Source organism: Drosophila albomicans, chromosome 2R (genome assembly GCF_009650485.2).
Source record: "Drosophila albomicans strain 15112-1751.03 chromosome 2R, ASM965048v2, whole genome shotgun sequence".
NCBI lineage: Eukaryota > Metazoa > Arthropoda > Insecta > Diptera > Drosophilidae > Drosophila > Drosophila albomicans.
This window is the reverse complement of record NC_047631.2, coordinates 11,986,375-12,005,953: the sequence shown is the minus strand read 5'-3', so window position 1 is coordinate 12,005,953 and position 19,579 is coordinate 11,986,375. Positions and strand designations below refer to the sequence as shown.

Below are 19,579 nucleotides of genomic sequence, written 5' to 3'. Positions count from 1 at the left end.
CGCCAGCCAGCGCTTATGCAAGACTTAAAATTAATTGCAAAATTGGCTGGTAAATTGCATTTTTATGACTGTAAAATTGAAAAGTTGTCACAACACACACACACACACAATCACACACATACAGGGTGGAGAGCAAGAGAGAACGCGGCTAATTACATTTCTACGTCTGGCAGTCAGATAGATGGCAAAATTGAAGAATTTTTTCAATTAAAATTAGAAGGCAACAAAAAAAAACAAAAAAAATAACAGAACGTACAACAAGAAAGCGGAGCACATTCGCGTAACCAAATGGCAATCAGATGGACACGGCCATCGCAGCCAAGTCCGACAAGTGGGCGTGTCTGGTAGGCGCTGCCCTAATCTAATTAGAAATACGCGCGTCACGAACTTGACTCCCAATGAAATGTTCCTTTCTTTCCCCCTGTAACTTTCCGTTGGCAATTCTGTTGAATCCAGAAAATGTGCACCATGGCGTATGGCAAAATAGTTTCGACTAATTTCATTTGCGTTTGCAGTTTTCATTTGCAAAAGTTGGAAAAACTTCCTCCACAGTCTACTACTCCACCTGACCAACTGAATGGCCCCCTCCACCGCATAACCCTTGCACTTGCATCGCAGCCACTGGCGCATTTCCATGGGATGCCAAACCGCCATTAATCAAAGTAATTGCAGGCGACAAATGGCAGCGACCGAGGGGCAGCAGCGGCACTTGTCCAGGTGCAGCTCTGTCTTGGCCTTTAGTCTTAAGCCCTCGGCAGCATGGAAAACCCATCAACGGTTTGGCCCAATTTTGCACGCTCTTGTCAACTTTAAACTGAACTTTAATAGCAGAGATCTGCATTAAAATTATGTTAGATTGTTACAAGCATTGAAGATCCTTTTGCGATCCTAAAGCAAGCAGCGAACGAAGCGCGCCATCAATCAGCTTTTCATTTAAGAAAAGGCAAACTTTTTGTATCGTAGTGAGTCAGATTTATGTCGGAGGACGTATTGTGCGAATAAATTAATTTCGAAACAGAAAACCAAACAAATAGCAGCAAGCAAAATAATGGAAGGAAAGTTTAAATATATATTGGGAAAAGTTTTTATTTTCGCTTGGATTGCGGATGGCAAAAGCAGCGGCAATTCAGTGGCTTCTTGTATGAGAGTCCTGTTGCAATTCCAGGATATATATTGACTTATAAAAATGTCAATATCCATGGCAAGCGCAAACGCGCAAGAAGAAGACGGAGACGGAGACGAAGAGGAAGAGGAAGCAGCAAAATTGCAATTGCAAGCAAGTTTTTGCTCTCGTTGAGAAATTGTATTTCATTTCATCAAATGAAGAAAAATCGTACATTCTTATAAGGTCAGCAGCGCGTTGTGAACGTTGTTGGGCGTGGAAAAGCCTCGCCGTGGAAATGGGAAATTGAGGCAGGGGGAGCGAGAGCATCCATTGTCGAGTTCTTGGCGCCGCAGTTGCTGCACGTCACTTTGTCACATTCGCATTGAATTTGACATACGACTATGTACAATACACACACATCACAAACACACACACACACATACAGTCACATATATGTGTGTATGTATTTGACTTGCAAAGGATTAGAGCGAATGCCAATTTTTGAGCATTTTTCATATGCCTTAAGCTTGGGTGACCCACTGCTAAGACTTCCGCTCACATGCCCCTAAGCTAGCTACCCCTTTCACTACTCCCACTCCCCCGCCCACCAGTCATCTCACCACCCATTTCTTTACACAACAGACTCCCCCCTAAGGACTGCATTTGTCAATTCGCACTTACTTCATTTGAGTAAACACATTTGCTGCATTTCATATTTCCAGTCACGTTCTTAGCATAAATAACACACACACACACACTGACACACACACTTGCATATACATAAAGTACATATGTGTTGTGTGTATTTTAGTTTGACAAGATTAAATCTGCTTAAATTGTCACACAGTCTTTGGGCAAATGCGCAATTACAAAGGCTTTAACTGTATTTTAATCAATTAAAGAATTTCATGGGTTCAGCTTTCTAAAATCTTGTGTGCACTTTTATTTATTTTTATAGCTAATAAAATTAAACTAAGTAACTAAGTAAGTTAAGTACAGCAATTTTTAGAGTCATGTCTTTATGAAAGTTACAAAATAGCATTTTAAAAACAGCTTTCTATAGTAACATTATTAAATCCTTCTAAAAAAAAACACCTTTAATGTAGCACATCGGAATTAATTTTAATAATTATTCGAATGTTTTTAATTAAGCCATATGTTTCAGAGCCAAAACTTGTCAAGTGTCTTAGGCGGAGGATGGAACCAAGAAACAATCGAGTCGGAATCAAACAGAATTTCGTTATACATAACATTAGTTACAATTTTGACAGTTGCATCGTTTTTTTAAACTTGTATCATTATTCAAAGAAACAATAAATTGCTTAATCGAACGCTTGATTAAGATAAAAGAAAAACTTTCAACTATTTGTCATGGTTTAAGTTTTTTCTTTCGTCTATTTTGATGGTTAAAGTTGTTAAATATCTACTCCAAACACACACTGGCTTATAATATGCATTGTATATAAAACTGAAACTGAAACTAAACAATTTGAGGCTTGTTCGCAAGAAATTCCGCAAAATAAACCGAGTCCGCTGTTGCCACCACAGGAATTCAAATTAAATGAAAATTGCAGCAAAAGTATTGCTGCGTGGAGTCTAGCAATAAAATTCAGTTAAACGTATCTTTTTACAGTTTAATATAAACATTAAAGTTTGCAGCAATAAAAAGAAAAAGCTTACAATTTACTGCATTATTATTAAGCATGAGGTATATGTAATTATAATCATATGGTTGTTATTAAAATACCTATTTTTATTCAACTTTGTTTATTACCTTGTATTTACATTTTAATTTATATTTTTGTAAATACTTATGATGGTAGGAAATAAAAAACATTTATAAATTTTGTTTTGCAGCAAAGATCTTCGAATAGAAACAAACTGAGAGAACAACTAAATTTCGAGAATGCACTCGATTGGTAGCATTACAATTCGAAACAATAAATATGAAACAATTGCATTACTGAATTGCAAGTAGCTCCATTCTCTCTCTCTCTCTCTCTACCCCCCTCTCTCTTTCTCTTTCTGTTTGTATCTACCACACACTTAAAAGGCTTCGGCAGTAACAACAATTTGTAACGAGAATAACAATGCGAGTTTGCAGTTGCATATTGCTAAAATGCAATCGTCCAACACTATTACAGCCCTCACACACACACACATACACATACTATGTACATATATGCACACACAAATTTATTGAACATAAGCATCAATAGTGGTTCAATTTTCAACCTATTTTGCCTCGGCCTGAACGGCTGCATTTATTTTGCAATTTATGCAAGGGATTCGCTCACAGTTCGCAGACTGCTCATACGCACTGTTGTCCAGCCTTGCTTGCTACTATGTTATGCACAGCACGAGCAATAAAATACTATGTTACATAAATAGAATGTACACGGTTGTAAACTATCAAATAAATAATAATTCGTCGGACAACACATAACACACACACACACAATAAACAACGTGTTCAAATCAACAACAAAATGAAGCAAAAAGCAATTTTTATTCAAAATTTCCCTAGCTAAATATCAGCAATGCCTCTATGCAGATCTTAACAGAATAAGTTTTATTGTGTGTGCACAGCATTGAACTCTATTCAATGTTCCGTATTTCAACTTTAAATTCTGCTCTTCTGTATTGAAGTTGTGTTCTAATCATAGTAGGCTTCGAGTTCATTTCAAGTAATTAACACAAAGATTTTTATTTCCAACATTACAAAACATAGTAAAACTCTTTTAACTCTCTCATTTTATTCAAAATTTATTGTAAAATAAAATTTTACTTTTTAAATATACTCAGCCATGAGCAACTTAAATGAAGATTTAAATAATGAAGTCAACCAAAATGTGCTGGAATCAGCAAGCTTAGCGGATTACGAAGAAGGTGCAACCGAATATGTACCGCTCAAAGACATGATACGCAACCAATTGAGCAAAATTTTACGGCAATCTGATGTTAAACGTGAAATAAACCAAATACTTGAATATTTACCTTCGCGGAAAAGAGACATCGAAATGAGCACGAAATATGTGAAAAAGGAAGATCTAGAGAATATTGTCCGCAATGCAGTCATCGATTCGCTGACCTCGCAAAAAATGTACAACAAGCAGTTTGAGGAACGTTTGGAGAAATTGGAGAAAGTGCTGTGGCATCTCAGTCATCGTGTTGACACTATGTCTAATGATGTAAGAGAACTCAGTAGAATTCTAAAATCTCGCGAAGAAGCTGCCATACGCCTGGGCGGCGGAGCAGATTATGAAGCGGAATTACAGTTCATGAAATCAATGCAAAGTAGTTTCAAAATATCAGCAGAAGAGCAGCAGAAGGTGCGTCAAATTCTGGAGGACATCAACTTTGAGGATAAGCCATCAACAAGCAACGGCAACAAATACGTTCCACCGAAATCGGTCGAAATTGGACAACGTGCCGCAGCCCAGCGGCAATATGACGCAAATATGCTCATGTATCGCAAGTCGCTGGCAAGCTTGGAGCTAAACAATCATTGGGGTCCAAACCGGGAATCTGAAGGCAAAGCATTTGATCAGACCGAGGACGAGAAGTGAATGAATGTGGAGAAAATCACACAGCATTATAATTTAAATAAATATCAACAAAATGTCAACTTACGTGTGTAATTTTATTATCCCCAGCATATGGACACGACGCTAGTGATAAAGAGGGAGAATAAGATGATTGGGAAAGCAGCGATAGCAACTAGATATGTGTTGTGTGTGTCCTTTGAATGTATATGTATGTGTGTCCAGTGTGTATAAATGTGATATGTATGGGTGGGCAGCAAATAACAAGATTTTACGCTTGTTTTCACATCAAAAACAGGATAAATGAAAGGAAAAATCACAGCATAAGGAAGCAGTGATATTTACACTTTAGGAGTCGTATTTAGTTTTGTCTCGAGTGTTCGTGTTTTTGTTTTTCTTTATAGCAGCGCAAAATGGAAGATTACAAAAGTCTAAAACAAGTTTGAAGTTTAGTTTTTCTTTAGGCTTGTTGCAGCGAGTCTTTCATTAAGTGATGTCTGTCAGTCAAATGTTGTTCCAGTGCCAAAAGCATGGCATCCATAAAATCCGCTAAACTAATCTTCTGATGCAGCTCAAATGAGTCCCGACTCGTGTGCTGAGCATGTGCCAAGAGCGGCAATTTTCGCAGGGTGCGTCCACTTAGTCCTGTGCTGCGCTCTGCCAGCTTTGTTAGCAGTCCCTCGGCATCCGCTGCACTCGCATCCAGATCCTCCATTTCCACAATATGCTTGGCCATCAATTCAACTAGCATTGACTTGTAAATCGAGCGAATTGCTGGCATGGCGGGCAAGCCAATGAATTGACGTATATCCGCGCGATCCAAGAAGGCCAAATCAATGCTATGCGCCAGATTCGATGTCGCTAATATGAGCACATTGGGCGATAATTTGATCTCATCCAATTGCGTCAGCATGGCATTAACAACACGCATTGCATCTCGCGGCTCATTGCTGCTCATAGCGCTCCGTGCATATGCTAATGATTCCACCTCATCGATTAGCACACAAACCAAATTATTTTTGTCGGCCACAAGTTCACCAATCTTTCCAAAAATACGTGCCACCAATTTGCCGCTCTCCGAGAACCATTTAGAGAATAAACTATGACTATTGATCTCCACCAGATGCGTGTAGGGAAAACTACTCTGAGTGCGAATGGCCAATTTCTGGGCAAGAGCTTTGCACAGACTTGTCTTGCCAGTACCGGGTGGACCGTGAAGCAATAAGAGACGATTACAGGCAATCACATTGATGTCCACGCTGTGCTGCGAGAAACTCAAGGCGGACAACGCGAATTTAAGCAACTACAACAATGAATATCAAGATATTATAAATGTTTCTGTATAAAACAATCATCATACCTTCTCCTTGAGTCCCTGCTCGTAGATTAAGTTATCCCATAGGCCTACGTATTCCTTGGCAGGCAGCAAGACATGATTGGCAGCTAGCACACTATCGACATCTTCATCGCCGCCGCCATCGAACAGACCCGACTCTGAGCGCATTTCCGGACGCTGTGTCATGTAAAAGTGATACAGGAATTTATACTTTTGGGGATCTTCCATTGTGCCATCTTCTCCGTTGTTTCTCTCCATCAAAATACTCTCCACTTGATCTAACTGCGCATCCGGTGCGAAACTCACATTCCAGCGGAACATTTTTGCCGATTGCAGGTACGCGCTCAATTGAGGCTCGATCGCCGCTCGAAGCGTCTGAATTCGCCTGTATTACAATTATGGAATTTAAATAATTCATTTTTATATTATTATCAGTAATTAAACTCACTGTTCGCTACGCTGCAAACGCACTTCAACATGCACTGTATTACTACAACTTAAAAACATTATTCAGCTAAAACAAGAAACGCGCGGTTTAGGAAAATGTTTTAAAGTAAAACAGAGATAGTGTGACCAAACTTGAAGTTGTAAAATATACGCCAATTTAACGAGTAGTATCGATGTGCAGTACTCGAAATTGCCGGCTCATTTTGATTTTATGGTTTTTGATAGATGGAATTGCCGTAATATGAATGGATAGATTGTATTATTTTAATATTATACTCAAACAACATTATTCCAACAGTTGCTTATATCATTTACTTCACGAAATAGGAACAAAACGAATATTAGTATCTAATCGTAGACTCCAAGAAGTACTTGTTATATTTGCGCCATCCAAAACGCTTCGTTGGATCCTTTTTGCTCCATGAAGGCGCTAAATTCGGCATAAGACCAGCCTTTTGTGCCATTGTAACAAGTGTGCCCATTTTCTTTTGTTGTCGGTGGCATAATCTTGTTATGCGCCTGGGTAGCATGCAGCCATCAGATCGAACGTATTGCGATAGGATGAGTACATCAGTATGTTTAATGTCCAAGCCTAAGGTGCACTCTGGGCAGAAAGTGCTGTCACAGGCTGGTTTTAGCATCTTCTCTGAGCGTGGAGACACAACATCAACTCCCTCGTAGATACGGGCATTGTTCTCCGTTTTTTCGTGTACTTTTTATAAACAAAACAAACGCAACAAGGTTATGAAACAGCCGATTTTGTTGAATTTTACTCACTTTCTTTTATAAGTACTAATGGGGTTGTTGATATGCTACGCGCTTGCCAAAGCGTGCTACGAATCGTTGTGGTTGCTGCTTTTAAAAGCGTAGCCATATTTTACTTAATATTTTTATAAATAAAAGCAGTTTTGACAAACACAATGCTTCTCTTTCATGTATCGATATAGCGAATCGATATGTCGCGTTCAGCAATCATCGATATATACCAACTTGCCTATTGCAGATATTATCGATTACTGTGTATCTTTTTATGCCGACATATACAGCGATTGATTCCTAGCTTAAAAAATGAGTAAGTTAATTTTTTTATGGAAACTATAACAAGTACTGTCTCTAACAGAAATTTTTCATAATAGCCGCATCAATTACGACAAAGAGCACGCTCATCTCCTCAATTATCTCCGGTATATTGAGCTTGCTTATATTTGCAACGTTGCGCTTCTACGCACAGTGGTTCAATGACTCACAATTAAACATTTTGTTTGGCGGCTACTTGTTTTCCTGGCTCTTCATATTAAGCCTCACTTGTATATCAAATGCCGAGATGTTGATATTCGGTCCCGATTTCCAAGCAAAACTTGTCCCCGAAATTATTCTCTGCCTATCGTTGACAGCAGCGGCAGCCGGCGTCGTTCATCGCGTTTGTGCCACAACTAGGTAAGAAAATACAACGCCCCATTGGTAATCAAAAATTCATCATTTCCATCTGTCAGTTCATAAAAATGCCGAGTTCTGTAATATCTAAGAAATGTATTTTCGACTAAATTTTCCCTATAAATCTTATCATTCAATTAGCCATATATTTTAAAATCCAGATTATTATTTGGCTACAGATAATGCTAAATATATTTTAATTGGTTTCAGTATTATGTTCTCTTTGGTCGGACTATATTTCATCAATCGAATCTCATCGAAGTATTATAACAATGCAGTGATTGCAGTGGATGCCCCTTTGCGTAAGAGTGGAAAAAAATTCAAATAGATTGCATATTTAATGTATGTATAATTTTAAAATATATAAATGGAAAAATACATTGTATAAGCTAAAAGTAATAAATGAGAAATTGTATAAGATCAAAACTGTCACATTTAAGTAATGTAGTTACGACGCTGGTGGATCGTTACCAGTTTCGGAAGCTACTTCATTCGCGGCTTCTGCTAAAGAACTCAAGATATTAAAGTCAATGAAGCGCACCAACTATAAGATAGAACAAATTAAGATTTAATAATAATAATAGGCTGAATAAATTACCATGAAGATCGACTTAGTTTTTTCCGTTTTGTTCTTGTCGTTCATTTTGTTTCGCAGCGTTTTGAACCATTCAGATATTTCAATTTGAGTCTCTACTTGAGGCAATTCAAAACCCCGATAGCCGGCTTGTTTTAAAGCTGCATTATTCGTATTTAGAGCAGCTGTAGCCAAAATTAATCCAAAACTCTTGACGAGAGTATATATTTTGCACAAGGACCATTCAATCACAATAACATCAACTTTAAGTGGCTTTATCATTTGCCATATTTCTGAAATCTTCCATTTAAAAAAATTAAAGAAAAATATTTCAGCGGAACTTAACTTACATTTCGATATATATGCATAATTATGTCCGATTCAGGATTGCTCAACTCAGAGATAAATGCTCGCAATAGTCCCAGAGATATCATTTTTCCAGTTTCACTTGCTGTGATCATATGTGGTAGAGCAGTTAACAAATAAAGCATGTAATCATAATCTTTATTGTTCTCCTCAAGGCGGGCAGCGAATTTGAAATTATCTAATAATTCCCTTGTCACAAAGTCAATCATAGTTGGCTTTAACATATCTGCATAATTGAAACATTCATTGAGAAGTTCAAGGCGTACACTTAGTAATTCAAGATCTCCAAGTAAAAGGAGCATAACTGCAACAGTATATAAAGAAGATAACTCTTCCAGACTCAAGTCTTCTTTGAGTGCAATTGTCAAGTGCCCACATAGCTAAAATTAAAAGAAGTTCGATTTTTTTATGCATACATTTTAATGTAAACAAAATTTAATGTACTTTTAGGGAATCCTCCAAAGTCTCCAATTTCTCCATTAATTCGTCTTTGTTGTAGTAATTATCAAGATTATTTAATCTAGAAAGTACATTGCGCAGTTGGAGGTAATTAACAGTTCTTACGCTTGAATCCACCATTACGAAGACTTTTTTGTTTATTTATTCCTTTTTTAATATGTTTAATCTTTCCAAAACAGCTGATGAGCTGAAGTGCAACCCTGAGATTAAGGGTATTTTCCATATTATACTTATTAGTTTGTTAAAGCGCAGAAGAGCAGCTTACAACAGCTGCGAAATAACTTAATAATAATTAGAGCATCAAACACTTAATTTAAAAATATGGAAACTATTCAAAAATTATAAAATTATCGACTATATCGAATAATACGTAAATTGAATTAATCTGAATTTCGAACGCGTTTGACCATGTGCGGTATATTTTATACTGTGAATGTAGTACAAAAGCAACACTGTATTACGAATGCTGCATTTTTAGTATATTTGGAAACTTAACTTTTGCGGTCACGCTATACAGCACTTCACATTAGTGATTTTCGCACGCACGAGCACGGACTAACGCTAAATTTTCAGCAAAACAGCTTTTTTTGTTTTAATCGTAAGTACATTAAAAATTGTGTAAAACATTAAAAAAATTAAAAGTACAAACGTATATCATAAAGTTATACTACCAGCATTCAATTTTTTAAATGTATGCTCGCCCTTACATGGCGAATATGTATTAATGCTTTTTTGTATTAGCGTACATAAAAATTAAAAGGAAGGTTATAAATACATGGAAATTGTGGCATGTGTATGTGTGTAATTTTGTGTATATACACTTATATCTTTTGTTAGTGATTCATAATCAGTAGAAAATAATCAATTGCTGTTTATCACACTGGCTAAACGTTGTCTAGTATGACTGTACCTATGTATGTACATAATTAAATATATGTGCCATGGGAAAACTGACGTTCGTAGTCATTTAAATGTAGCACCCGAAAACCGTGTAATCTGTGAATTTAAAGCAGTGTTATTATTATAGTATTAAGAAAACGGCTGCTTCAATTACAAAAAGAAAAGGTAGACAATAAATAAAACCTCGAATTTATGTACACAAAGACAAAGAACACATGGACAGACACTGGCACATGCACATGTGTGTGTGTGTTGGTTTGAATGGCAATGTATTGCTACAAAATGGCGCCGACCACATGTCGTCGTCGTGTCGTTATCGTCGTTGTCGGCGTCGGCATTCAACGAATTCGTCGTGTGTCATTTGCTTTCTGAATTTCGTTTAACAAAGTGGTGTGCGCAGAACAAGCAAAAGGCGCTCGGTCGTCAAAGCACTTTTAACAAAAAGAATACATATGTATGTACCACATATACATACACAGTAACCAATTGTGATATTTTTTATTAAAAATAGAATTCTTGACATACACTGAATTCAGAATCAGACAAAATTGTTTAAAGTTAATATTGTGAATCAAGCAAAACCATTGAGTAGAAATTTCTGCGGTTTCGTCTCACGCGATCTCTCTTCCACTTTCAACTGTTGAGTGTGTATGTATGTATGTGCGTGCGTGTCAATTTTAAGAAAGTAGACGGCGCGGCATATTTGGAAGAAACACTAAAATATCTTTAATCAATTACATTCAACGCGAGGTTATACACATTTCAAGTTGCTAGCTGTGCTCAACGACCATCAGACTCACAAATACATGCCCGCATCTTCTAACCTCGCAAACTCACCGCATACATTAGCACACACACGCGCGCTTCAATACAATTGAAATACTTAGTATATTAAGGAGTTTGCAAGGCGGAAGTAAGATCTAAGCTAACTTTATTTGCCTTAAGTGAAAGTGTACGATTTTTAACAGTTTTTGCATTTCAAATATAAACTGACAAGTCACGAAAAAAATACATTTTTATGTACATTGACCTCGTTTACCATCGCTGCTGCGTCGTCGTCGCCAGTAACAAAGTCAACGCTTATGTACATTTTTTCGTAAAGAAAAGAAAGAAAAAGATTTCACTGTTTCTTTTACCCGTTGCTTCTATAGGCGAGTTCTCGCCATTTGCCTTTCATTCGCTCTTTCTGCATTATCAAACTGTAAAGATTACACACACATGTATGCGCATGAATATGTGTAAAAAGCACACATAAACACTCGCCGATCAAGCAATTTTTTTTTTTAGGTTAGACAGCATTTGCACTCGATTTTCATATTCAACGTGTAAAATGAGCGTTTCCCTTAATTGATTCAGTAGCCTTGTGTGTAACGTCATAAATATATATTTTAACTAGAGTGTAGTCAAATATTTAAAAAATAAAATAAATTTTATTAAACCACTTTTTCTCCCATTTATTCCATTTTAGCAATTTATTGTATGAGTCAAAAAACTGAAAGACCAGTGCTATCGGGTCAACGCATCAAGACCAGAAAAAGAGGTAAGAATTAAATGGTGAATATTATAGAATAGGTTATAATTTGATTTTTCAAAATTTAGATGAAAGAGAAAAATATGACCCAACGGGATTCCGTGATGCGGTCATTGCTGGTCTCGAAAAAACTGAAGGCGACCTGGATCAAATCTCTAAATTTCTAGACAGCGCGGGCAACAAGCTCGATTATCGTCGTTACGGTGAAGTGCTCTTTGATATATTGATTGCGGGTGGTCTATTGGTGCCTGGCGGTTCCATATCTCAAGATGGCGAAAAGCCCCGCACAAATTACTGCATCTTCGATGCACCCGAGGATATGGAATCAATGCGCAACCATGAACAGGTTTGTTATTTTTCTTATATAGAACTAAATCGACTGATTGGATAGATTTGTGCATATAATTAGAACCGGTTATTGGCCTATGCAGATAATCGGTGTCAATATATGCCATAGTATTAGCCACATTTTACTTGTCTTTATTTTGTGTTGAAAAACAATTGCATACAATCTAAAGATTTCTAATGTCGCGACAAAACCAGTCACAATCTTAATATAGTATAGTAAAAGTTGGTAACCTCCCAACGGTATGTGTGCGTATTATTAGAACCGGTTAATGAAATTGTTTGTAATCTAATCGGTGTCAAAATATGCAATATTAAACGCCTCATTTTACTTGTCTTTGATTTTCGCTAACATCTCGATTTTTAAAGATTTCTAATGATGCAACAATGATTCATATTTTGCAAAACATTTTTGACAACTCAATGTATAAAAGTGCCCATACTAACTCTATAATATAATTTTCATTTTAATTTACAGGTGTTTGTCAAGCTCATTCGACGGTACAAGTATCTTGAGAAAATGTTCGAGGAGGAGATGGGTAAAGTTTTGTTATTCGTAAAGGGCTTTACGCCAAGTGAAGGCATTAAGCTTGCGCGCATGACTGCGCTCTGGTTAGGTAAGCACATCTCTCAACTATATGTAAATATATCCAATTTATATATTATAGATATAGTCAACTGTTTTTTTGTTCGGGTTTAGTAACTGACTGATGATAAACTCGTTTAGAAAGTTGGCTAAAAATAAACTTACTCTTGGTATACTGACTCTTGCATGTCAAACTATAACCCAAATGCAAAAGCCACGAGCCCAAGGACATGTAATCCTATAGAAAAGACAACTTGAAAGATTATTGACTTTTCGATATTTAATAGACCTGACTAATTATGACCATTATATTTAAAATTATGGAGAAAACAATATAAAACCTTTCCAAATTTGGATTTGAAAACCGATAATAAATTAATTGTTTAAATTCGAGAATTCAATTATTTGTTAAACTAATAAACGGATTTTGCTAATAATTACAGTTAATGGCTCTGTACCGCCAAATGTCTTGCTGGTATTGAACAACGAGCATCTGATCAAGGATGGCATTGCACTCGAGTTTTTATTGGAGCTGTTTTTGACGTTCAAGCAAGAGAAGGGCATTGCATATCTGATTCAGGCGCTTAAAAAGGGTGGACTGGAAAGCAAGTAAGTTTATATTTCCTAAAACTATATATACGAATGGTTTGCGTCTTCAATTATCAGGCACGAAGAAATATTGAAAATAAATGCAAATTCGAAATGAAATGTATCCGGAATGTTTTTCAGGAAGATCAATAATAATTGTTTTTTGCATCTTTAATTGACATTCCCAGACTAATTGGAATTTAATGCAACTCGCAAATGAACTGTAGCTTCATTTGGGTGCCCATTTCATTTCAGACAAAAAAATTCTAAAATAACTTTATTTGCCTTATACTAAATCCCAAACCATATCTATTTGCATTTCTCTCACAGACTTATGGACTTTTTCCCACCAAACAAACGTACTGAGGAATATTTTAAACAAGTTTTTCTTGACAAAGAACTCAATGAGATAATTAAATTGCATAAGGCGCAGGCTAGCCAAGAGGCCAAACGTGAACTGCAGCAGACTCTCATCGATGATATTAACGACGAGAAGGCTCATAGTGAAATCACTGCAGACATAAAAGAGTTTGCACAACGCACCAACATTCCTGATCATGAGATAATTGTTATTGTAAGTTTCGATCACAATATTGTTGTTGGCTGATTATATAACGTCATTGATTGTGATTTGCTTCAGATTTGGTCTACTATCATGTCGTTGGGAGAATGGAATAAGAAAGAGGAGTTGGTAACTGATCAAGCTGTTCGTCATCTGAAGGCATACTGCACATTGTTGCAGGCTTTTGCCTCAACGGATCGTTCGGAACTGGCATTGATATTGAAGGTGCAAGAGTTCTGCTATGAGAACATGAACTTCATGAAGGCGTTCCAAAAGATCATCTTGCTCTTCTACAAAACCGAAGTGTTGTCCGAGGAGATCATCTTGCGCTGGTACAAAGATGGACACTCCAACAAGGGCAAAATGCATTTCCTCGAGCAAATGCGAAAATTCGTCGAATGGCTTCAATCTGCCGAAGAGGGTTAGTATTCATTTCTTTTCTATGTTTTTAATTATATATGTTTATTGACTGCATTGGCAAGTTTTGAGAAAGGTAATGCTTTTATATTGCGTAGTATTATCTTTGTACAAATTTGCAAAAGCAAATGGGTTTTTTGCTTGCCTCGCTGTCCTTCATTCAATGAACTTTGCAGGCCAATGAAAACCTGGACAATTCATCAAACTAGTTTTTACTATGCAAGTTATCCTTTTATATGTTTTTAAGATCTTTGTATCCTAACAAAAACTTTCGATAAATATGCAAGAGTAAAAGAATGATTGGGTGTCCATATAACTTATAATATGATAGTTACATTTGGCCAATAATTGTTCGGATAAGCCAACGCCTTATTAATAGTCTTTTAATCTGCATACTATGAAACTAATTTAAAATCGGTTCTCTAAAGATGAGAACACGAAACCATGAAAGTGTGCAAGAGCAAAAGAATGATTGGGTGTCCATATAACTTATAAACTCATAGTTAAATTTGGCCAATAATCGTTCGGACAAAAAGACAATTCCTATTTTCTTTTTTTAAGAGTATTGCTAAAATTTTTTGCTTTGCTTACAGAATCTGAATCGGAAGATGAGCAGAAATTAGGCGACTAATAATGGTCCAATATCACCGTCGCAACCAACACCAACCAACAACCATCATTATATTTCGCATAAAACAACAGCCAACCGAACTACACTCCCGTTTGGAATACTTTTCCTAGATGTTAGCAACAAGATCCCCATGCACTCCGCAAATGCGAGTTGAAAGAGAGAGGAGAGTGAATGATAAAGCCAAGCCGCAAAATTCGAAATTTAATGTACACAGTTTAATTTAATTTTCCATCAAATTACTGGATTCATTTTTTTTAAATGTGCACTTCAAATTGTTAAATTTTCTTTATTTATGATCAATATTTGAGTGAATTCCACACAAAAAAAAAAACCCAAAAACAAACCAAGTGTATAAATTGTTTATAATCATCCAATCACATGGTTATATGTGCGTGCGTATATCAGGGTCGCCCTCGCATGCATAACATATATAGACTGTTAATTTTTCAATTTAAAATCTATAAGAAATGATTTTTAACTAAAACTGGTCAGGAAATAGTAAATGCATCGACAAACGATTTATATAAATTCTTGAATACTTTCAAACAAAGACAAAATCGGCGCAATGTCATTCACCAAATGACAAAACATATATATGGGAGGATACCGAACTTCTTTATCGGAATGGAAATGATTAACAAAGAAAATTGCATGGAAAACAAGATATACATACATTAATATATACAATTAAAATAAACAAATGTAAAACAAGGAAAAGTTGTTTTTATTTTTATTTAATAGATTTTACTTGCGAATGGAACAATTTTTTTTATTATTGTCCTTAAAAATTTTCGTATATATCCGTCTCAACCATAATGGTTTTAGGCAATATTTTGTTGCTTATATCTGCCGTATCTATGCAACCCACATTCAAGTCCTGGAGAACTTTAGATTAAATTTAATAGAGTTCTTCTGTATTCGTTAGATTCGGTAGCGCGTATTCGAAATGAAGCAATTGACACAAGGTCATATACATGTAAATTTCAGATTACCATGTGAGGTAAAACGAATTTGGTTTGCACATAGCACCACCTGGATTACGGGCTAAATAAGTTGTTTTCTTGTGGTTTTGTTTTTGGAAATACTGTTTTTATTCAACATAAATTTTGTTTAAGTTTAAAAGTAATTTTGTTGCATTTATAATTCATTTTACTCGATGTTATATATATGTATATATATATATATATTTATGTAATAATGCATATGCTATTGGTTTTCTTTATTGTATTTGTTGTTATGCTAAATTTGTAGTTACTTTTTTCGTGAACACGCAAACATTTAAATACAATAATGTGTTTGTTTTTAAGAGCCAGATATGAACGTGCGTTTTAATTATTCCTGCAGATGTGCGACATCGGCGGCAGCTATGTACATAAATTGTTATGACTAATTTCCATTTTCATATAGTTTTTTTTTCATCATTTAATTATATGTATATATTTATATATATTTTATTTATGGTTTATATGATTTGGAATTGGAAGCAGGTAAAACATCAGGGCATTTATAATATGTAATTTATATGTGAACAAATTTAGCTACTTGGCTACTTGGCAATACTTCGTTAACTGTTTTCGCGTGCAATTCGTTTTTGGTAACTGTGTGTACTTTACATTGCTCGATCAACAACAGACTTTATATGGATGTTTCATTTTGATAATACAATGTGCCAGTTGCAAGTGCGCAGCCGCACATTACCGACGAGCCAGCGAAATTGAAGGCATTTAATTTCGGTGGGTCGTCGGTAACAATGCTGAGAGTGCGTCTGGTGTACGTTGCAAGTGGCACACGTGCCTCACCGCTGCATCGCACATTGCAGTTTCATTTAATTTGTGTTTAAATATATTTGAATAACATGTCTAAAGAGAAGGATAACAACAATTAAACAGTAATCGAAAAAATAAAAAAATATACAACAAAAATTACAGATACAGAGAAAAGGGGTGGCAAAAACAAAAGATTATAATATTACAGAAATATATTGCAAAGACGCATTCGCATCGACATAACTAAAAAAAAATAATGTACGGATCGCAAAAATGTTTTGAGGAATGTTATTATGATTAGCTTAATATTGTTAAACGCCGGTTAGTTCATAAAAACAAACTTTAACAAACTCTTTTTTACGGATTTGAATGCACTTCGAACTTGATTTATCTGTTGAAATATTTTCTAAAATATATTGTAAGTATTTTCATTTTTGGCGAATATGTAAGTTCATATGCGTTATTAACTCATATTTGTAGCTTACATATCCAACCAAAGGTTCATGTGTGTTTTTGTTTCTCAGTTTCACTATAAAAAGACAACGGCAATAATAATTATAATTAATAGACACAATTTTGTTTAAATAAAGTTCAAGAGTTCAATGGGGATCGTCTCGTTCATCCATTTAGTGGGTGTTCTTATTGTTGATGGTAAACTTGAACTTTTTACTTCTTTTGTTTAATGTATTTGTGGTATTTGCGTTATTGTTTTCTGGTTGATTTTGCACTTAAAGACAAATTTAATCGGTGAATTTACGATTAACGTTACGACCGAACAGAGCGTTACGGATTTCTGGCACAAGCTGCTGTGAAATCAATTCTAATCTGGACTCCAGGGTATTTGGCACCTGGAAAAATATGAGTTATGCTGCAGTTAGAACGACGTGATCAGAATAATGTACAATGAAAATAACATACCTTGATGCGTCCATTCAATGCTAACAATTCGACACCTCCGCAAGTATCCGCAGCCAGGTATTCTCTCTCGTCCACGAAGAGATCGACATCCTGATTCATATTGGCTTTGTACTGCTCAATGGATGACTGAAGGACAGCCTTAACGAGAGGTACATCGACTTGACGGCAGCGAAGAGTTACTTTGGGTTCCATCACCTGATACAGGCCTTGGACAATCAGTTTGCTCAGAACTTCTTTGTATTCGGCCTCATTCTTGGTGACTTCACCGAGACGTTTGCGTGCATCATCCAGCACACTGCTCACATGATCTTCACGCACTTTAAGCACCTATCGAAATATTTGTAAAACCGTATGTTAGCAAAATTACAAAATTACGTATGCCGGGTCTTAAAGTTAAAGCGACAGTGCGTTGTAGTTCGATTACATTATAATCCAGGTAAAAATAATATGACTTTCTCAAGGTCTGCAATTTAACTGAACGATAATATTAATCTTTATGTAATACTATCAAAGTTCTTTTAGTTTTGTTTTAATTGTTACAAGCTATTTCTCCACGAAATATTGTAGAAAACACTTGACCTTAACACATTTTGTTCTTCTATTGTCTATTACCGATGATGGGAGAGTTAACTTACGAGATAAAACCTTGAGAAAATCTATTATTGTTAAGTGGTAACTGAGTCAAGAAACCGGCACTTAATAGGAATATTAGACTCACCTTCAAGCGAGCCTGATTGAGCATATTTGAGGATTGGATTTTCTTCTGCAGCTCGACCTGTTTCTCCTTCTTCTCATAGTACTCCATGATCTTGAGACGTTGCTGCTGGACGAGACGTCCCTTCTCAATATTGAACTCTTCTTCGGCTTTGGCATCAATCTCTTCAGCTTTTTCATTGGCCTCCTGCTCAATGAATGCCATCATATGTTTGATCTACAAATGGAATTACGACAAATTAGTAATAGGAATAGTTATATGTCTATATATAATATAATCAATAAATCAAACCTTATTCTAAGCATCATAGGACTATGAAATCCATTTTTGAATCACATAAATAAACATAATATTTACTGCAGCAGGTAAGTCTCTGAACAGCTGCTTCCAAACATGCATTTTATATTATTTTATATGTTTTTAGTTTTAGTTAAAATAATTCAGTGACATTGATAAGGCGCACAGCAGAGCGCATTAATAACCCAGTCGTGTGACAGTGCTGGCAATAGGGTCTTGGTTACGACAGCTGTCTCGCTTTAACACATTGACACAAGTGTAGTGCGTGTCACATGACCAATAAGTATTTTAGCTTTTTGCTGTAAAGAAATCAACAATCTTTTTCCTTCCACCTATTAAAGCGATTTCTTTTGCAGTCTAACTACCATTTTAGCAAACTCCCAATATATTACATATTTGTTTCTTGATTAAGATTAAACATGTTTAAAAATATGCACATACAACGACTGCAAAAAGTTGCGAGTAATATTCACATGACTTTTCACTCGCAATGAGAATCCCATGACTTCGCCATCTTCTCTCGCTATCTGAATATTTTTGGCATTAATATTACGTTCACTTGGTAAAACTATTTTGAATTCATATTCGTTGATTGCTTAAAACTCCCAGTATAATTTTATGTTGTGGTTTTGTACACTTGGTATTTACCTGTTTTTGAACATCAGCATCGCTCAAAGCCATTTTGACTGCTTTTTTCTCACTTGCACAAAATCAAAAGGGAAATTCAATAGTTCCGAAGGAATTCACGTGCTATCGTGCCTGAAATAGTTTGAACTTTATATTTAATTTCTTTATTATACAACGTGAATGCAAAAGTTAAAAAATGTAAAATTTAGCACGAGAGAGAAACGGAACCGAAAATATACTTGCAGTGTGAGTGCCTTCTGCCCGTCGTCTAAAATTTTCACTACCACAAATCGATCATATGATTTTTACCTCGTGATTAGTGTGACCATAAATTGAGTTTTCAAATACACTATTTTATGTTACAAATATACCGACCTATCCAAATATACAGTTATAGGTCTGGTTATACTTAATCGTAGGACATCTGTCG

General features: G+C 35.8%; 6 protein-coding genes across 8 annotated transcripts; 2 read left to right on the top strand and 4 right to left on the bottom strand.

Moving 5' to 3' along the window:
* Positions 1-3,858: 3,858 nt before the first annotated feature.
* Positions 3,859-6,594, bottom strand: LOC117576408 (pachytene checkpoint protein 2 homolog). The gene is made up of 3 exons (XM_034261136.2): positions 6,435-6,594; positions 6,011-6,371; positions 3,859-5,953 (listed from the first exon to the last, which is right to left on the bottom strand). The coding sequence occupies exons 1-3, from the start codon at positions 6,491-6,493 to the stop codon at positions 5,111-5,113; spliced, it is 1,263 nt and encodes a 420-aa protein (XP_034117027.1). The 5' UTR covers positions 6,494-6,594; the 3' UTR covers positions 3,859-5,110.
* Positions 6,595-6,675: 81 nt separating this feature from the next.
* LOC117576411 (39S ribosomal protein S18a, mitochondrial) lies at positions 6,676-7,392 on the bottom strand. Its single transcript, XM_034261139.2, has 2 exons — positions 7,211-7,392; positions 6,676-7,145 (listed from the first exon to the last, which is right to left on the bottom strand). Exons 1-2 carry the CDS (start codon positions 7,305-7,307, stop codon positions 6,775-6,777), a joined length of 468 nt encoding a protein of 155 aa, XP_034117030.1. The 5' UTR covers positions 7,308-7,392; the 3' UTR covers positions 6,676-6,774.
* Positions 7,393-7,405: 13 nt separating this feature from the next.
* Positions 7,406-8,293, top strand: LOC117576412 (protein KRTCAP2 homolog). Its single transcript, XM_034261140.2, has 3 exons — positions 7,406-7,505; positions 7,570-7,870; positions 8,078-8,293. Exons 1-3 carry the CDS (start codon positions 7,502-7,504, stop codon positions 8,193-8,195), a joined length of 423 nt encoding a protein of 140 aa, XP_034117031.1. The 5' UTR covers positions 7,406-7,501; the 3' UTR covers positions 8,196-8,293.
* On the bottom strand, positions 8,197-9,627 carry LOC117576409 (uncharacterized). Of its 2 annotated transcripts, none has more exons than XR_004572943.2 (4): positions 9,252-9,622; positions 8,792-9,187; positions 8,466-8,734; positions 8,197-8,411 (listed from the first exon to the last, which is right to left on the bottom strand). XR_004572943.2 is itself a non-coding variant. In XM_034261137.2 (4 exons), the coding sequence occupies exons 1-4, from the start codon at positions 9,384-9,386 to the stop codon at positions 8,316-8,318; spliced, it is 903 nt and encodes a 300-aa protein (XP_034117028.1). In that variant the 5' UTR covers positions 9,387-9,627; the 3' UTR covers positions 8,197-8,315. The 2 variants fall into 2 exon arrangements, 1 of the variants encoding a protein (XP_034117028.1); XM_034261137.2 differs by having other exon boundaries at positions 8,466-8,741; positions 9,252-9,627.
* A 111-nt stretch (positions 9,628-9,738) lies between these two features.
* Positions 9,739-15,165, top strand: LOC117576407 (protein krasavietz). 2 transcript variants are annotated; one of them, XM_034261134.2, is made up of 8 exons: positions 9,739-9,864; positions 11,635-11,706; positions 11,766-12,043; positions 12,521-12,659; positions 13,072-13,237; positions 13,547-13,790; positions 13,857-14,199; positions 14,789-15,165. In XM_034261134.2, the coding sequence occupies exons 2-8, from the start codon at positions 11,646-11,648 to the stop codon at positions 14,824-14,826; spliced, it is 1,269 nt and encodes a 422-aa protein (XP_034117025.1). In that variant the 5' UTR covers positions 9,739-9,864; positions 11,635-11,645; the 3' UTR covers positions 14,827-15,165. The 2 variants fall into 2 exon arrangements, with proteins under 2 accessions (XP_034117025.1, XP_034117026.1); XM_034261135.2 differs by lacking the exon at positions 9,739-9,864 and adding an exon at positions 10,519-10,620.
* A 2,001-nt stretch (positions 15,166-17,166) lies between these two features.
* On the bottom strand, positions 17,167-19,486 carry LOC117576410 (V-type proton ATPase subunit E). The gene is made up of 5 exons (XM_034261138.2): positions 19,389-19,486; positions 19,171-19,281; positions 18,229-18,441; positions 17,511-17,837; positions 17,167-17,440 (listed from the first exon to the last, which is right to left on the bottom strand). The coding sequence occupies exons 2-5, from the start codon at positions 19,201-19,203 to the stop codon at positions 17,333-17,335; spliced, it is 681 nt and encodes a 226-aa protein (XP_034117029.1). The 5' UTR covers positions 19,204-19,281; positions 19,389-19,486; the 3' UTR covers positions 17,167-17,332.
* Between the last annotated feature and the right edge of the window lie 93 nt (positions 19,487-19,579).

What these genes read in the sequence shown, in the direction of transcription:
- LOC117576407 (XM_034261134.2), top strand. Translation starts at nt 11,646, where the DNA reads ATGAGTCAAAAAACTGAAAGACCAGTGCTATCGGGTCAACGCATCAAG. An exon ending in AAGGGTGGACTGGAAAGCAA is followed by an intron (nt 13,238 to 13,546) that starts GTAAGTTTATAT and finishes TTTCTCTCACAG; the next exon opens with ACTTATGGACTTTTTCCCAC. An exon ending in ATCATGAGATAATTGTTATT is followed by an intron (nt 13,791 to 13,856) that starts GTAAGTTTCGAT and finishes GATTTGCTTCAG; the next exon opens with ATTTGGTCTACTATCATGTC.
- LOC117576408 (XM_034261136.2), bottom strand. Translation starts at nt 6,493, where the DNA reads ATGTTTTTAAGTTGTAGTAATACAGTGCATGTTGAAGTGCGTTTGCAG. An exon ending in CGTTTGCAGCGTAGCGAACA is followed by an intron (nt 6,372 to 6,434) that starts GTGAGTTTAATT and finishes ATTGTAATACAG; the next exon opens with GCGAATTCAGACGCTTCGAG. An exon ending in AGCAGGGACTCAAGGAGAAG is followed by an intron (nt 5,954 to 6,010) that starts GTATGATGATTG and finishes TCATTGTTGTAG; the next exon opens with TTGCTTAAATTCGCGTTGTC.
- LOC117576410 (XM_034261138.2), bottom strand. Translation starts at nt 19,203, where the DNA reads ATGGCTTTGAGCGATGCTGATGTTCAAAAACAG. An exon ending in ATGCTGATGTTCAAAAACAG is followed by an intron (nt 18,442 to 19,170) that starts GTAAATACCAAG and finishes TTCCATTTGTAG; the next exon opens with ATCAAACATATGATGGCATT. An exon ending in TCAATCAGGCTCGCTTGAAG is followed by an intron (nt 17,838 to 18,228) that starts GTGAGTCTAATA and finishes ATATTTCGATAG; the next exon opens with GTGCTTAAAGTGCGTGAAGA.
- LOC117576412 (XM_034261140.2), top strand. An exon ending in CGCGTTTGTGCCACAACTAG is followed by an intron (nt 7,871 to 8,077) that starts GTAAGAAAATAC and finishes AATTGGTTTCAG; the next exon opens with TATTATGTTCTCTTTGGTCG.
- LOC117576411 (XM_034261139.2), bottom strand. Translation starts at nt 7,307, where the DNA reads ATGGCTACGCTTTTAAAAGCAGCAACCACAACGATTCGTAGCACGCTT. An exon ending in ATTAGTACTTATAAAAGAAA is followed by an intron (nt 7,146 to 7,210) that starts GTGAGTAAAATT and finishes GTTTATAAAAAG; the next exon opens with TACACGAAAAAACGGAGAAC.
- LOC117576409 (XM_034261137.2), bottom strand. Translation starts at nt 9,386, where the DNA reads ATGGTGGATTCAAGCGTAAGAACTGTTAATTACCTCCAACTGCGCAAT. An exon ending in CTTTGGAGGATTCCCTAAAA is followed by an intron (nt 9,188 to 9,251) that starts GTACATTAAATT and finishes TTTTAATTTTAG; the next exon opens with CTATGTGGGCACTTGACAAT. An exon ending in TTATGCATATATATCGAAAT is followed by an intron (nt 8,742 to 8,791) that starts GTAAGTTAAGTT and finishes TTTAAATGGAAG; the next exon opens with ATTTCAGAAATATGGCAAAT.